At 37.1% G+C, this 17,919-nt stretch overlaps 2 protein-coding genes across 2 annotated transcripts; both read left to right on the top strand.

Annotated features, from left to right (window-relative positions):
• Positions 1-13,056: 13,056 nt before the first annotated feature.
• Positions 13,057-15,673, top strand: LOC132921536 (uncharacterized). The gene is made up of 7 exons (XM_060984605.1): positions 13,057-13,303; positions 13,384-13,934; positions 14,015-14,116; positions 14,176-14,265; positions 14,422-14,671; positions 15,266-15,425; positions 15,497-15,673. Exons 1-4 carry the CDS (start codon positions 13,117-13,119, stop codon positions 14,179-14,181), a joined length of 846 nt encoding a protein of 281 aa, XP_060840588.1. The 5' UTR covers positions 13,057-13,116; the 3' UTR covers positions 14,182-14,265; positions 14,422-14,671; positions 15,266-15,425; positions 15,497-15,673.
• An 837-nt stretch (positions 15,674-16,510) lies between these two features.
• Positions 16,511-17,661, top strand: LOC132923136 (uncharacterized). The gene is made up of 2 exons (XM_060986971.1): positions 16,511-16,834; positions 17,262-17,661. Exons 1-2 carry the CDS (start codon positions 16,523-16,525, stop codon positions 17,589-17,591), a joined length of 642 nt encoding a protein of 213 aa, XP_060842954.1. The 5' UTR covers positions 16,511-16,522; the 3' UTR covers positions 17,592-17,661.
• The last annotated feature ends 258 nt before the right edge of the window (positions 17,662-17,919 follow it).

Raw genomic sequence — 17,919 nt, 5'->3', positions numbered from 1 at the left:
CGTAATTTGTGCTCGATTACCGGCAAGATTGTTATCCGGTGACGTTCTTTTTAATATTATACAATCTAAGTATCTTGTACTTGTACACCCGTTTTATCTTAAATACATTTTAAACAATTCAACCAGGAACATGTTCACTCATAACGTTCAGTAAACGGCCATTGGTCCGGTCGATCGCGTTGTTTATTCGTTAATTTAAAAGCAGACGTGTATTGTAAGCATCATAAGACAAAATAAACTCATGGGTTTCACAACGATGTCGAACCAGACATACTGTGAGGAAGATTTTAGCATCATTCTATCCCACATATGGGAAGAAATCAAAAAATTTATTGCAGCAGTTGTGAAGCTATTGATCGTCCTAATTTCGATGGTTAACTTCACCGCACGGTGGGCCGAGGAGGTGTTGAATGTGATAATCAGGACAAAGGCAGACGACGGCGCCCAATGTCTGGAGCCAAGGACACATGTACAGTCATATCGTCTTGTAAGCGGCTAATGTTCCGGTCGATCGCGGCGGCCGTGACCGCGACGTCATTTTGGTGGGTGTGCTTTGTCACCCTAATACGCCGGTGTACTCGGATTTTGGAGGGAAGTAGTTCATCATATAAGTAATCCGTAATTTGTGCTCGATTACCGGCAAGATTGTTATCCGGTGACGTTCTTTTTAATATTATACAATCTAAGTATCTTGTACTTGTACACCCGTTTTATCTTAAATACATTTTAAACAATTCAACCAGGAACATGTTCACTCATAACGTTCAGTAATCGGCCATTGGTCCGGTCGATCGCGTTGTTTATTCGTTAATTTAAAAGCAGACGTGTATTGTAAGCATCATAAGACAAAATAAACTCATGGGTTTCACAACGATGTCGAACCAGACATACTGTGAGGAAGATTTTAGCATCATTCTATCCCACATATGGGAAGAAATCAAAAAATTTATTGCAGCAGTTGTGAAGCTATTGATCGTCCTAATTTCGATGGTTAACTTCACCGCACGGTGGGCCGAGGAGGTGTTGAATGTGATAATCAGGACAAAGGCAGACGACGGCGCCCAATGTCTGGAGCCAAGGACACATGTACAGTCATATCGTCTTGTAAGCGGCTAATGTTCCGGTCGATCGCGGCGGCCGTGACCGCGACGTCATTTTGGTGGGTGTGCTTTGTCACCCTAATACGCCGGTGTACTCGGATGTTGGAGGGAAGTAGTTCATCATATAAGTAATCCGTAATTTGTGCTCGATTACCAGCAAGATTGTTATCCGGTGACGTTCTTTTTAATATTATACAATCTAAGTATCTTGTACTTGTACACCCGTTTTATCTTAAATACATTTTAAACAATTAAACCAGGAACATGTTCACTCATATCGTCTTGTAAGCGGCTATTGGTCCGGTCGATCGCGGCGGCCGTGACCGTGACGTCATTTTGGTGGGGTGTACATTGTCACCCTAATACGCCGGTGTACTCGTATTTTGGAGGGAAGTAGTTCATCATATAAGTAATCCGTAATTTGTGCTCGATTACCGGCAAGATTGTTATCCGGTGACGTTCTTTTAATATTATACAATCTAAGTATCTTGTACTTGTACACCCGTTTTATCTTAAATAAATTTTAAACAATTCAACTAGGAAAATGTTCACTCAGAACGTTCTGTAAACGGCCATTGGTCCAGTCGGTCGCGTTGTTTATTCGTTAATTCAAAAGCAGACGTGTATTGTAAGCATCATAAGACAAAATATACTCATGGGTTTCACAACGATGTCGAACCAGACATGCTGTGAGGAAGAGTTTAGCATCATTCTATCCCACATATGGGAAGAAATCAAAAAATTTATTGCAGCAGTTGTGAAGCTATTGATCGTCCTAATTTCGATGGTTAACTTCACCGCACGGTTGGCCGAGGAGGTGTTGAAATTGATAATCAGGACAAAGGCAGACGATGGCGCCCAATGTCTGGAGCCAAGGACACATGTTCACTCATATCGTCTTGTAAGCGGCTAATGTTCCGGTCGATCGCGGCGGCCGTGACCGCGACGTCATTTTGGTGGGTGTGCTTTGTCACCCTAATACGCCGGTGTACTCGTATTTTGGAGGGATGTAGTTCATCATATAAGTAATCCGTAATTTGTGCTCGATTACCGGCAAGATTGTTATCCGGTGACGTTCTTTTTAATATTATACAATCTAAGTATCTTTTACTTGTACACCCGTTTTATCTTAAATAAATTTTAAACAATTCAACCAGGAACATGTTCACTCATAACGTTCCGTAAACGGCCATTGGTCCGGTCGATCGCGGCGGCCGTGACCGCGACGTCATTTTGGTTGGTGTACTTTGTCACCCTAATACGCCGGTGTACTCGTATTTTGGAGGGAATTAGTTCATCATATAAGTAATCCGTAATTTGTGCTCGATTACCGGCAAGATTGTTATCCGGTGACGTTCTTTTTATATTATACAATCTAAGTATCTTGTACTTGTACACCCGTTTTATCTTAAATAAATTTTAAACAATTCAACTAGGAAAAATGTTCACTCAGAACGTTCTGTAAACGGCCATTTGTCCAGTCGGTCGCGTTGTTTATTCGTTAATTCAAAAGCAGACGTGTATTGTAAGCATCATAAGACAAAATATACTCATGGGTTTCACAACGATGTCGAACCAGACATGCTGTGAAGATTTTAGATCATTCTATCCCACATATGGGAAGAAATCAAAAAATTTATTGCAGCAGTTGTGAAGCTATTGATCGTCCTAATTTCGATGGTTAACTTCACCGCACGGTGGGCCGAGGAGGTGTTGAATGTGATAATCAGGACAAAGGCAGACGACGGCGCCCAATGTCTGGAGCCAAGGACACATGTACAGTCATATCGTCTTGTAAGCGGCTAATGTTCCGGTCGATCGCGGCGGCCGTGACCGCGACGTCATTTTGGTGGGTGTGCTTTGTCACCCTAATACGCCGGTGTACTCGGATTTTGGAGGGAAGTAGTTCATCATATAAGTAATCCGTAATTTGTGCTCGATTACCAGCAAGATTGTTATCCGGTGACGTTCTTTTTAATATTATACAATCTAAGTATCTTGTACTTGTACACCCGTTTTATCTTAAATACATTTTAAACAATTAAACCAGGAACATGTTCACTCATATCGTCTTGTAAGCGGCTATTGGTCCGGTCGATCGCGGCGGCCGTGACCGTGACGTCATTTTGGTGGGTGTACATTGTCACCCTAATACGCCGGTGTACTCGTATTTTGGAGGGAAGTAGTTCATCATATAAGTAATCCGTAATTTGTGCTCGATTACCGGCAAGATTGTTATCCGGTGACGTTCTTTTAATATTATACAATCTAAGTATCTTGTACTTGTACACCCGTTTTATCTTAAATAAATTTTAAACAATTCAACTAGGAAAATGTTCACTCAGAACGTTCTGTAAACGGCCATTGGTCCAGTCGGTCGCGTTGTTTATTCGTTAATTCAAAAGCAGACGTGTATTGTAAGCATCATAAGACAAAATATACTCATGGGTTTCACAACGATGTCGAACCAGACATGCTGTGAGGAAGAGTTTAGCATCATTCTATCCCACATATGGGAAGAAATCAAAAAATTTATTGCAGCAGTTGTGAAGCTATTGATCGTCCTAATTTCGATGGTTAACTTCACCGCACGGTTGGCCGAGGAGGTGTTGAATGTGATAATCAGGACAAAGGCAGACGATGGCGCCCAATGTCTGGAGCCAAGGACACATGTTCACTCATATCGTCTTGTAAGCGGCTAATGTTCCGGTCGATCGCGGCGGCCGTGACCGCGACGTCATTTTGGTGGGTGTGCTTTGTCACCCTAATACGCCGGTGTACTCGTATTTTGGAGGGATGTAGTTCATCATATAAGTAATCCGTAATTTGTGCTCGATTACCGGCAAGATTGTTATCCGGTGACGTTCTTTTTAATATTATACAATCTAAGTATCTTTTACTTGTACACCCGTTTTATCTTAAATAAATTTTAAACAATTCAACCAGGAACATGTTCACTCATAACGTTCCGTAAACGGCCATTGGTCCGGTCGATCGCGGCGGCCGTGACCGCGACGTCATTTTGGTTGGTGTACTTTGTCACCCTAATACGCCGGTGTACTCGTATTTTGGAGGGAATTAGTTCATCATATAAGTAATCCGTAATTTGTGCTCGATTACCGGCAAGATTGTTATCCGGTGACGTTCTTTTTATATTATACAATCTAAGTATCTTGTACTTGTACACCCGTTTTATCTTAAATAAATTTTAAACAATTCAACTAGGAAAATGTTCACTCAGAACGTTCTGTAAACGGCCATTTGTCCAGTCGGTCGCGTTGTTTATTCGTTAATTCAAAAGCAGACGTGTATTGTAAGCATCATAAGACAAAATATACTCATGGGTTTCACAACGATGTCGAACCAGACATGCTGTGAAGATTTTAGATCATTCTATCCCACATATGGGAAGAAATCAAAAAATTTATTGCAGCAGTTGTGAAGCTATTGATCGTCCTAATTTCGATGGTTAACTTCACCGCACGGTTGGCCGAGGAGGTGTTGAATGTGATAATCAGGACAAAGGCAGACGATGGCGCCCAATGTCTGGAGCCAAGGACACATGTTCACTCATATCGTCTTGTAAGCGGCTATTGGTCCGGTCGATCGCGGCGGCCGTGACCGCGACGTCATTTTGGTGGGTGTACATTGTCACCCTAATACGCCGGTGTACTCGTATTTTGGAGGAAAGTAGTTCATCATATAAGTAATTCGTAATTTGTGCTCGATTACCGGCAAGATTGTAATCCGGTGACGTTCTTTTTAATATTATACAATCTAAGTATCTTTTACTTGTACACCCGTTTTATCTTAAATAAATTTTAAACAATTCAACCAGGAACATGTTCACTCATAACGTTCCGTAAACGGCCATTGGTCCGGTCGATCGCGGCGGCCGTGACCGCGACGTCATTTTGGTGGGTGTGCTTTGTCACCCTAATACGCCGGTGTACTCGTATTTTGGAGGGATGTAGTTCATCATATAAGTAATCCGTAATTTGTGCTCGATTACCGGCAAGATTGTTATCCGGTGACGTTCTTTTTAATATTATACAATCTAAGTATCTTGTACTTGTACACCCGTTTTATCTTAAATACATTTTAAACAATTCAACCAGGAACATGTTCACTCATAACGTTCAGTAAACGGCCATTGGTCCGGTCGATCGCGTTGTTTATTCGTTAATTTAAAAGCAGACGTGTATTGTAAGCATCATAAGACAAAATAAACTCATGGGTTTCACAACGATGTCGAACCAGACATACTGTGAGGAAGATTTTAGCATCATTCTATCCCACATATGGGAAGAAATCAAAAAATTTATTGCAGCAGTTGTGAAGCTATTGATCGTCCTAATTTCGATGGTTAACTTCACCGCACGGTGGGCCGAGGAGGTGTTGAATGTGATAATCAGGACAAAGGCAGACGACGGCGCCCAATGTCTGGAGCCAAGGACACATGTACAGTCATATCGTCTTGTAAGCGGCTAATGTTCCGGTCGATCGCGGCGGCCGTGACCGCGACGTCATTTTGGTGGGTGTGCTTTGTCACCCTAATACGCCGGTGTACTCGGATTTTGGAGGGAAGTAGTTCATCATATAAGTAATCCGTAATTTGTGCTAGATTACCAGCAAGATTGTTATCCGGTGACGTTCTTTTTAATATTATACAATCTAAGTATCTTGTACTTGTACACCCGTTTTATCTTAAATACATTTTAAACAATTAAACCAGGAACATGTTCACTCATATCGTCTTGTAAGCGGCTATTGGTCCGGTCGATCGCGGCGGCCGTGACCGTGACGTCATTTTGGTGGGTGTACATTGTCACCCTAATACGCCGGTGTACTCGTATTTTGGAGGGAAGTAGTTCATCATATAAGTAATCCGTAATTTGTGCTCGATTACCGGCAAGATTGTTATCCGGTGACGTTCTTTTAATATTATACAATCTAAGTATCTTGTACTTGTACACCCGTTTTATCTTAAATAAATTTTAAACAATTCAACTAGGAAAATGTTCACTCAGAACGTTCTGTAAACGGCCATTGGTCCAGTCGGTCGCGTTGTTTATTCGTTAATTCAAAAGCAGACGTGTATTGTAAGCATCATAAGACAAAATATACTCATGGGTTTCACAACGATGTCGAACCAGACATGCTGTGAGGAAGAGTTTAGCATCATTCTATCCCACATATGGGAAGAAATCAAAAAATTTATTGCAGCAGTTGTGAAGCTATTGATCGTCCTAATTTCGATGGTTAACTTCACCGCACGGTTGGCCGAGGAGGTGTTGAATGTGATAATCAGGACAAAGGCAGACGATGGCGCCCAATGTCTGGAGCCAAGGACACATGTTCACTCATATCGTCTTGTAAGCGGCTAATGTTCCGGTCGATCGCGGCGGCCGTGACCGCGACGTCATTTTGGTGGGTGTGCTTTGTCACCCTAATACGCCGGTGTACTCGTATTTTGGAGGGATGTAGTTCATCATATAAGTAATCCGTAATTTGTGCTCGATTACCGGCAAGATTGTTATCCGGTGACGTTCTTTTTAATATTATACAATCTAAGTATCTTTTACTTGTACACCCGTTTTATCTTAAATAAATTTTAAACAATTCAACCAGGAACATGTTCACTCATAACGTTCCGTAAACGGCCATTGGTCCGGTCGATCGCGGCGGCCGTGACCGCGACGTCATTTTGGTGGGTGTACTTTGTCACCCTAATACGCCGGTGTACTCGTATTTTGGAGGGAATTAGTTCATCATATAAGTAATCCGTAATTTGTGCTCGATTACCGGCAAGATTGTTATCCGGTGACGTTCTTTTTATATTATACAATCTAAGTATCTTGTACTTGTACACCCGTTTTATCTTAAATAAATTTTAAACAATTCAACTAGGAAAATGTTCACTCAGAACGTTCTGTAAACGGCCATTTGTCCAGTCGGTCGCGTTGTTTATTCGTTAATTCAAAAGCAGACGTGTATTGTAAGCATCATAAGACAAAATATACTCATGGGTTTCACAACGATGTCGAACCAGACATGCTGTGAAGATTTTAGATCATTCTATCCCACATATGGGAAGAAATCAAAAAATTTATTGCAGCAGTTGTGAAGCTATTGATCGTCCTAATTTCGATGGTTAACTTCACCGCACGGTTGGCCGAGGAGGTGTTGAATGTGATAATCAGGACAAAGGCAGACGACGGCGCCCAATGTCTGGAGCCAAGGACACATGTTCACTCATATCGTCTTGTAAGCGGCTAATGTTCCGGTCGATCGCGGCGGCCGTGACCGCGACGTCATTTTGGTGGGTGTGCTTTGTCACCCTAATACGCCGGTGTACTCGTATTTTGGAGGGAAGTAGTTCATCATATAAGTAATCCGTAATTTGTGCTCGATTACCAGCAAGATTGTTATCCGGTGACGTTCTTTTTAATATTATACAATCTAAGTATCTTGTACTTGTACACCCGTTTTATCTTAAATACATTTTAAACAATTAAACCAGGAACATTTTCTTTCATAACGTTCAGTAAACGGCCATTGGTCCAGTCGATCGCGTTTTTTATTCGTTAATTTAAAAGCAGACGTGTATTCTAAGCATCATAAGACAAAATAAACTCATGGGATTCACAACGATGTCGAACCAGACATGCTGTGAGGAAGAGTTTAGCATCATTCTATCCCACATATGGGAAGAAATCAAAAAATTTATTGCAGCAGTTGTGAAGCTATTGATCGTCCTAATTTCGATGGTTAACTTCACCGCACGGTTGGCCGAGGAGGTGTTGAATATGATAATCGGAACAACGGCAGACGACGGCGCCCAATGTCTGGAGCCAAGGACACATGTTCACTCATATCGTCTTGTAAGCGGCTATTGTTCCGGTCGATCGCGGCGGCCGTGACCGCGACGTCATTTTGGTGGGTGTGCTTTGTCACCCTAATACGCCGGTGTACTCGTATTTTGGAGGGATGTAGTTCATCATATAAGTAATCCGTAATTTGTGCTCGATTACCGGCAAGATTGTTATCCGGTGACGTTCTTTTTAATATTATACAATCTAAGTATCTTGTACTTGTACACCCGTTTTATCTTAAATAAATTTTAAACAATTCAACTAGGAAAATGTTCACTCAGAACGTTCTGTAAACGGCCATTGGTCCAGTCGGTCGCGTTGTTTATTCGTTAATTCAAAAGCAGACGTGTATTGTAAGCATCATAAGACAAAATATACTCATGGGTTTAACAACGATGTCGAACCAGACATGCTGTGAAGAAGATTTTAGATCATTCTATCCCACATATGGGAAGAAATCAAAAAATTTATTACAACAGTTGTGAAGCTATTGCTCGTCCTAATTTCGATGGTTAACTTCACCGCACGGTTGGCCGAGGAGGTGTTGAATGTGATAATCAGGACAAAGGCAGACGACGGCGCCCAATGTCTGGAGCCAAGGACACATGTTCACTCATATCGTCTTGTAAGCGGCTAATGTTCCGGTCGATCGCGGCGGCCGTGACCGCGACGTCATTTTGGTGGGTGTGCTTTGTCACCCTAATACGCCGGTGTACTCGTATTTTGGAGGGAAGTAGTTCATCATATAAGTAATCCGTAATTTGTGCTCGATTACCAGCAAGATTGTTATCCGGTGACGTTCTTTTTAATATTATACAATCTAAGTATCTTGTACTTGTACACCCGTTTTATCTTAAATAAATTTTAAACAATTCAACTAGGAAAATGTTCACTCAGAACGTTCTGTAAACGGCCATTGGTCCAGTCGGTCGCGTTGTTTATTCGTTAATTCAAAAGCAGACGTGTATTGTAAGCATCATAAGACAAAATATACTCATGGGTTTAACAACGATGTCGAACCAGACATGCTGTGAAGAAGATTTTAGATCATTCTATCCCACATATGGGAAGAAATCAAAAAATTTATTACAACAGTTGTGAAGCTATTGATCGTCCTAATTTCGATGGTTAACTTCACCGCACGGTTGGCCGAGGAGGTGTTGAATGTGATAATCAGGACAAAGGCAGACGACGGCGCCCAATGTCTGGAGCCAAGGACACATGTTCACTCATATCGTCTTGTAAGCGGCTATTGTTCCGGTCGATCGCGGCGGCCGTGACCGCGACGTCATTTTGGTGGGTGTACATTGTCACCCTAATACGCCGGTGTACTCGTATTTTGGAGTGAAGTAGTTAATCATATAAGTAATCCGTAATTTGTGCTCGATTACCGGCAAGATTGTTATCCGGTGACGTTCTTTTTAATATTATACAATCTAAGTATCTTGTACTTGTACACCCGTTTTATCTTAAATACATTTTAAACAATTAAACCAGGAACATGTTCACTCATGTCGTCTTGTAAGCGACTATTGTTCCGGTCGATCGCGGCGGCCGTGACCGCGACGTCATTTTGGTGGGTGTACATTGTCACCCTAATACGCCGGTGTACTCGTATTTTGGAGGGATGTAGTTAATCATATAAGTAATCCGTAATTTGTGCTCGATTACCGGCAAGATTGTTATCCGGTGACGTTCTTTTTAATATTATACAATCTAAGTATCTTGTACTTGTACACCCGTTTTATCTTAAATAAATTTTAAACAATTCAACTAGGAAAATGTTCACTCAGAACGTTCTGTAAACGGCCATTGGTCCAGTCGGTCGCGTTGTTTATTCGTTAATTCAAAAGCAGACGTGTATTGTAAGCATCATAAGACAAAATATACTCATGGGTTTCACAACGATGTCGAACCAGACATGCTGTGAGGAAGATTTTAGCATCATTCTATCCCACATATGGGAAGAAATCAAAAAATTTATTGCAGCAGTTGTGAAGCTATTGATCGTCCTAATTTCGATGGTTAACTTCACCGCACGGTTGGCCGAGGAGGTGTTGAATGTGATAATCAGGACAAAGGCAGACGACGGCGCCCAATGTCTGGAGCCAAGGACACATGTTCACTCATATCGTCTTGTAAGCGGCTAATGTTCCGGTCGATCGCGGCGGCCGTGACCGCGACGTCATTTTGGTGGGTGTGCTTTGTCACCCTAATACGCCGGTGTACTCGTATTTTGGAGGGAAGTAGTTCATCATATAAGTAATCCGTAATTTGTGCTCGATTACCAGCAAGATTGTTATCCGGTGACGTTCTTTTTAATATTATACAATCTAAGTATCTTGTACTTGTACACCCGTTTTATCTTAAATACATTTTAAACAATTCAACTAGGAAAATGTTCACTCAGAACGTTCTGTAAACGGCCATTGGTCCAGTCGGTCGCGTTGTTTATTCGTTAATTCAAAAGCAGACGTGTATTGTAAGCATCATAAGACAAAATATACTCATGGGTTTAACAACGATGTCGAACCAGACATGCTGTGAAGAAGATTTTAGATCATTCTATCCCACATATGGGAAGAAATCAAAAAATTTATTACAACAGTTGTGAAGCTATTGATCGTCCTAATTTCGATGGTTAACTTCACCGCACGGTTGGCCGAGGAGGTGTTGAATGTGATAATCAGGACAAAGGCAGACGACGGCGCCCAATGTCTGGAGCCAAGGACACATGTTCACTCATATCGTCATGTAAGCGGCTATTGTTCCGGTCGATCGCGGCGGCCGTGACCGCGACGTCATTTTGGTGGGTGTACATTGTCACCCTAATACGCCGGTGTACTCGTATTTTGGAGTGAAGTAGTTAATCATATAAGTAATCCGTAATTTGTGCTCGATTACCGGCAAGATTGTTATCCGGTGACGTTCTTTTTAATATTATACAATCTAAGTATCTTGTACTTGTACACCCGTTTTATCTTAAATACATTTTAAACAATTAAACCAGGAACGTTCACTCATAACGTTCTGTAAACGGCCATGGGTCCGGTCGATCGCGGCGGCCGTGACCGCGACGTCATTTTGGTGGGTGTACATTGTCATCCTAATACGCCGGTGTACTCGTATTTTGGAGGGATGTAGTTAATCATATAAGTAATCCGTAATTTGTGCTCGATTACCGGCAAGATTGTTATCCGGTGACGTTCTTTTTAATATTATACAATCTAAGTATCTTGTACTTGTACACCCGTTTTATCTTAAATAAATTTTAAACAATTCAACTAGGAAAATGTTCACTCAGAACGTTCTGTAAACGGCCATTGGTCCAGTCGGTCGCGTTGTTTATTCGTTTATTCAAAAGCAGACGTGTATTGTAAGCATCATAAGACAAAATATACTCATGGGTTTCACAACGATGTCGAACCAGACATGCTGTGAAGATTTTAGATCATTCTATCCCACATATGGGAAGAAATCAAAAAATTTATTGCAGCAGTTGTGAAGCTATTGATCGTCCTAATTTCGATGGTTAACTTCACCGCACGGTTGGCCGAGGAGGTGTTGAATGTGATAATTAGGACAACGGCGCCCAATGTCTGGAGCCAAGGACACATGTTCACTCATATCGTCTTGTAAGCGGCTATTGGTCCGGTCGATCGCAGCGGCCGTGACCGCGATGTCATTTTGGTGGGTGTACTTTGTCACCCTAATACGCCGGTGTACTCGTATTTTGGAGGGAATTAGTTCATCATATAAGTAATCCGTAATTTGTGCTCGATTACCGGCAAGATTGTTATCCGGTGACGTTCTTTTTAATATTATACAATCTAAGTATCTTGTACTTGTACACCCGTTTTATCTTAAATAAATTTTAAACAATTCAACCAGGAAAATGTTCTCTCATAACGTTCTGTAAACGGCCATTGGTCCGGTCGGTAGCGTTGTTTATTCGTTAATTCAAAAGCAGACGTGTATTGTAAGCATCATAAGACAAAATAAACTCATGGGTTTCACAACGATGTCGAACCAGACATGCTGTGAAGAAGATTTTAGCATCATTCTATCCCACATATGGGAAGAAATCAAAAAATTTATTGCAGCAGTTGTGAAGCTATTGATCGTCCTAATTTCGATGGTTAACTTCACCGCACGGTTGGCCGAGGAGGTGTTGAATGTGATAATCAGGACAACGGCAGACGACGGCGCCCAATGTCTGGAGCCAAGGACACATGTTCACTCATATCGTCTTGTAAGCGGCTATTGGTCCGGTCGATCGCAGCGGCCGTGACCGCGATGTCATTTTGGTGGGTGTACTTTGTCACCCTAATACGCCGGTGTACTCGTATTTTGGAGGGAATTAGTTCATCATATAAGTAATCCGTAATTTGTGCTCGATTACCGGCAAGATTGTTATCCGGTGACGTTCTTTTTAATATTATACAATCTAAGTATCTTGTACTTGTACACCCGTTTTATCTTAAATAAATTTTAAACAATTCAACCAGGAACATGTTCACTCATAACGTTCTGTAAACAGCCATTGGTCCGGTCGATTGCGTTGTTTATTCGTTAATTCAACAGCAAAGTGTATTGTAAGCATCATAAGACAAAATAAACTCATGAGTTTCACAACGATGTTGAACATGACATGCTGTGAGGAAGATTTAACCATCATTCTATCCTACATATGGGAAGAAATCAAAAAAATTATTGCAGCAGTTGTGACGCTATTGATCGTCCTATTTTCGATGGTTAACTTGATATGGAGAACATTTGAAGTGTTAGAGAATATGTTTGAAAAACCTGTAGAGAGTTGTAAATTAGGAATTTATAAAATAAGTTATTTTTCTAAAGTGTTATGTGTATGGGACATTAATGACATCATTACAAAATATGTTGTGTCAACAACTGACCAAGTTGTTACTGTAGTTATACCGATTATTCATTTTGAAAATTAATTCTTTATTTTTGTTTATATTATGTATCTTTATAAGTTTATAACTGTATAATAAGCATTAGCAGTTTTAGAATATTTAGTCCTGTAGTGTAAGTAATATTATTTTATTAGAACTATTTCTTAAAAATTATAATTCACCTAATATACATTTTTAATATAATTAAGTTTTATTAGATCAAATATGTGGACTATTGTACACTTTGTGCAAGACAACAGTGTTGAAGTAGTACCCACATATTGGGTTAATGGAGATAATTGTGCTTGGCTTAAAAATAATGAAGGAGCTTCAAAATTAAGAGTTTCACTAGTAAAACCCAATGATTTTGAATTTGATTATTATAGAGTGAGAGTCTTTTCCAAAAATATAAGTATGTTATTTACATTGATGTACCAACCTAAACTAAATGTATAATACATAATTTAATTGTATTAAAACTGTTATAATCAGATTCGTTATTAGAAGCAAAAGAGAAATGTGAACGAGCACAGTTTACTTCTGATATTTCAGATTATGATCAAGAAACACTGGTTAGAAAACGTAAACAAATATCTGAATTAAATAAAAACAAAGCCAAAAGTACAAGATATCAAGGAACATTAGGAGTATCTTCATGTCACAAAAACTTATTTGATATACCAAATGGTGACAAAATATATAATGGTAACCATAATTCTGATAATGATTTTATTAATTCAAAACCTAAAAGCCAGAAAGAAAAATCAGCATCTACATCTACTTCTATAACAGCATCAACATCTACATCTTACCAGAACTTTGAAACAAATGAAACAGGAAATGTAGACTTAACATTATTATATAATAGTGGTCGTTCGAATATTTCTGATGATAATTTCACTACAGAATATAAAAATAACCAGAAGGAATCTTTATTGTATAATACTCAAATTATATCACTCAAAAATATTTTGATAAATAGTTTGAAGAAAATGATGAACTCAATCCAGAAAATATTTTGGACCCGGCTATATCTCAAGAAGGTATATATTATATATTATAAGTATACAAACTGATTTTTAAGTATGTAGAATAAATTAAATAAATATTGTTAATGTTTTAGTTTCCACTGTTTCAAGTATTATTGTGCCACAAACTACATCACCTAATTCTTCATGTAGCCAGTTTAATAACATGTATGCTCTTGATGTCCATAAAAATAATGGTAAACAATTTAATATAACTATTCTTATTAATTAATTAATCTATTACAATATTTTTCAGTTATAAACATTAATAACACAACCCCATCAAATGTAAACAAAACTAACCCAAAGACGACCGATAGTACACCTTCTAGTTCACAAAATAATAGTAAGCATTATATTATTGTTCTCATACATGTAATATATATAGGTACATAATTATAATTAACATGAATAATGTGAAATAAATATAAGTTTTATACTTATACTAAAACTTAAAAACATGAAAATGAACTAATACATAGGTATGCAACTTTTTGTTTAGCCTTTCAGAAATCTGTTCTTAGTTATTTGGCATATTTAAAGATTGAATTAAATAAAATGTCTGATACCCAACAAGAAATACTGCAAATGTTGTCCAATTTACCTAATAATCATTTTAATACTTAATTAAGACTATTTTTGTTGATGAGGAAATCGATTATTTTATTTCTGCATGGCCACTCCAAAATCATGAAAGTCTAGAGGATATGGAAAGTAAAATGAGATCGGACTCAAACTTCAGAAACAAAGTGGTAAAATTCTTTATTTATTATATGTTGTGTTTTTCAGTATGTATGTATGTATTAAACTAATAATCATCTACTGAACAGTTTTTATGAAAATTAGTCTAAAATAATTTTACATTGTTATCATAAAATGAATCACTATTTTTTTTTAATTATATTTAAATATTAAATGTATCTAAAACTATTTGAATATTCCATTTTTATTATATATATATTATAATATGCTACTAAATTAAAAATGTTTAAGATTTTTTTAATGAAATGTCAGATTATATCACTTGTTAGCAATATCATTTCTGGTAGTATAATGGAATAACAATTTGGTGAATAAGTAATTCATTATTTGGTTATTTTCATTTGTTTTATAAAAATAGTATTTATATCTATAAGTTGAACAGTTTAAATATATTTAAATGTATACTTATGGGTGCTTTTAAGAAGAAAATTAAATTATTATTAAATTACATATTATTTTATTATTAATATTTTACTTGCTTTTTCGTTACTTTGGTCTTTTGTATTTTTACCTATATCTACCGTTTTGTGTGTTTTATTAATTTTTTTTATTATTATTACTATTAATCTTATTAAATACTTTAGTTTGGCGAGCTTATCAGAGTTGGAGGAAAATCCTTACCAGATATGATACATAAAATTATGAAAAAAGTTTTTGCGGACTCCTTATTGATGGAGTTTACATATCATGGATTGAGGAACAAATACAACTTTTCTAATTTGCTGATAAATAAAGCAATAATTGGTAATTTTTGGCATTTTATAATTTATTATAAACAAAATAATATTAATATTATTTCCTAATTATTTTTATAGATGCAACTCGCAAGTCCAAGTTTAAAAATTCATGTGATGATGACATTGCTCTGATAGTTGGGAAATGGTTAACCACGTCAAAATCCAGAACAGAAAAAAAAATTAAAATTAAAACAATTTTTTATATATATTATAACAAAGTATTAATATAATTATATATTATAATAAGGTTATGCAGAAGACATTAAATAAACAATTATAATCCTACTAGCTGACCCGGCAAACGTTGTTTTGCCATATAAATTATTTCTAGGGAATTTGTAGTGTAGAAAAAAATAACCAACTTATTGTAAGTGTATACAGTATTACAGTGTGTCCCGTTTTAAATGTACCACTAAATATCTCAGCCCGATAATCTTAGATTGAAATACGGTTTGCTGCAATAGATAAGGGGTACTGAAGTACACATTAAAGGACAAATTTCAAATTTTTAACTCTTGTAGTATGCGCATGCGCAACACAAATTTTTTTTATAAATTGCAACACCTATTTTTGTCACCGGATATGGATAGATTATTTTATTCTAAGTAATTTTGATCCATTGACCATAGTTCTAAACCAAAAATTGAACGAGTTACACCTTTTGGAAATTTTAAAATAATTAAATTTTTTCGATTTTACCAAAAACATTACACGCTTGAATTTAATACAAAAGTAAGTCATTTTTGAACTAAAATGAAATACATTTAAATAATTTAATACAAAATTACCAAAAAAAAAATGTATAGCCAAATTAAATTAAATTAATTTAAAAATAAATTTACCAACTAAATTGACAATGACGTTGTAATTTGCGTTATTATTGTGCGATAAAAGTTATTTAATTATTTCCAGTTTTATTATTAGTACTTTGATAATAGTAAATTATTTCTAATTTTATTCTTAGTACTTCGATAATTATTGTAGATATTGTTTGATTATCAAAAATGAACTAATGCACGTTCACTCAGTATTGTACGTTCATGGATAACACTTATAACTTTTAACATAATACTTTGAAAGATTTTTCTTTTTTTCTTCTTTAAAATGTTAAACAATAGTGAAAAAGTTGATATGATTTTAATTTATGGTGAGTGTAATAAACATTGTCGGGAGGCTGCAAGGGTTTATGCAAATCGATATCCCGAAAGATATCATCCACCGCATAATTTTTTTTTAAGATTAGTTAATAATTTACGAACTTACGGGACTTTTTCGATAAGAGATGCACAGAGACAACCACTACGCAATATGGAACAAAATGATGATCAGGAAAATGAAATAATTGCGTACATTCAATTAAATCCTCACTCATCTTTAAGACATGTTGCTAGAGAATTTGGCTTTTCAAAAACAAAGGTACATAAAATATTCAAAAAATACAAGTTACATCCTTATAGGGCTGATCTAGTTCAGCATTTACGCCAAGGTGATAACGTAGATTAACATTTATTGCATGGATAACAACAGAAATTAATAACGACCCATTATTTTTAAATTACATTTTGTGGACCGATGAATCAAAGTTTACCAATAATGGCGTTTTAAATAATAGCAGAATAACCGTTATTGGTCAAACGGAAATCCACATTAGGCAGTTGATACAAATTATCAAACAGTATGGGGCACAAATGTGTGGTGCGGATTATTAGGAGGAAATTTAATAGGTCCACATTTTTATGACGGTACTCTTAATGGAAGACGTTATTCAGATTTCTTAACTTTGCTACCGATGATGTTGGAAGATGTCCCTTTATTACTTCGTCAAAACTTATTTTTTCAACAGGATGGAGCACCCGCTCATAATGCCATTATTGTAAGACAACAGTTAAATGAAATTTTTGGAAATCGATGGATGGGAACTCACGGGCCAGTGAAATGGCCCCCACGGTCACCTGATCTAACACCATTAGATTTTTTTTTATGGGGTCATTTAAAGACTGTTGTTTATGCAGATCCACCAGCAAACTTACAGGATTTAAAAAATAAAATAACGGTAGCGTGCAGACAATTAACAAAAGAACAAATTTTGGCAGCAACCTTTAGAGAAGTGAGTCGTCGATTGGAAATGTGTTTAGAAAAAAACGGAGGAAATTTTGAACATTTTATTAGATAAAAAAAATAAACATAAGTCAAAACAATGTAACGGAGTATTTTTTATTTAATTTCCTACTTCACATTCTTTATTAAAATCTATGAAAAAATCACTCAATTCAAATTTAAAACAATAAATGTTTTTTGGTAAAATCGAAAAAAATTTAATTATTTTAAAATTTCCAAAAGGTGTAATTCATTCAATTTTTGGTTTAGAACTATGGTCAATGGATCAAAATTACTTAGAATAAAATAATCTATCCATATCCGGTGACAAAAATAGGTGTTGCAGTTTATAAAAAAAAATTGTGTTGCGCATGCGCATACTACAAGAGTTAAAAATTTGAAAT

This window comes from Rhopalosiphum padi, chromosome 2 (assembly GCF_020882245.1).
Source record: "Rhopalosiphum padi isolate XX-2018 chromosome 2, ASM2088224v1, whole genome shotgun sequence".
NCBI lineage: Eukaryota > Metazoa > Arthropoda > Insecta > Hemiptera > Aphididae > Rhopalosiphum > Rhopalosiphum padi.
Note: the sequence above shows the minus strand (reverse complement) of the source record. Positions and strands in the feature narration are given on the sequence as shown.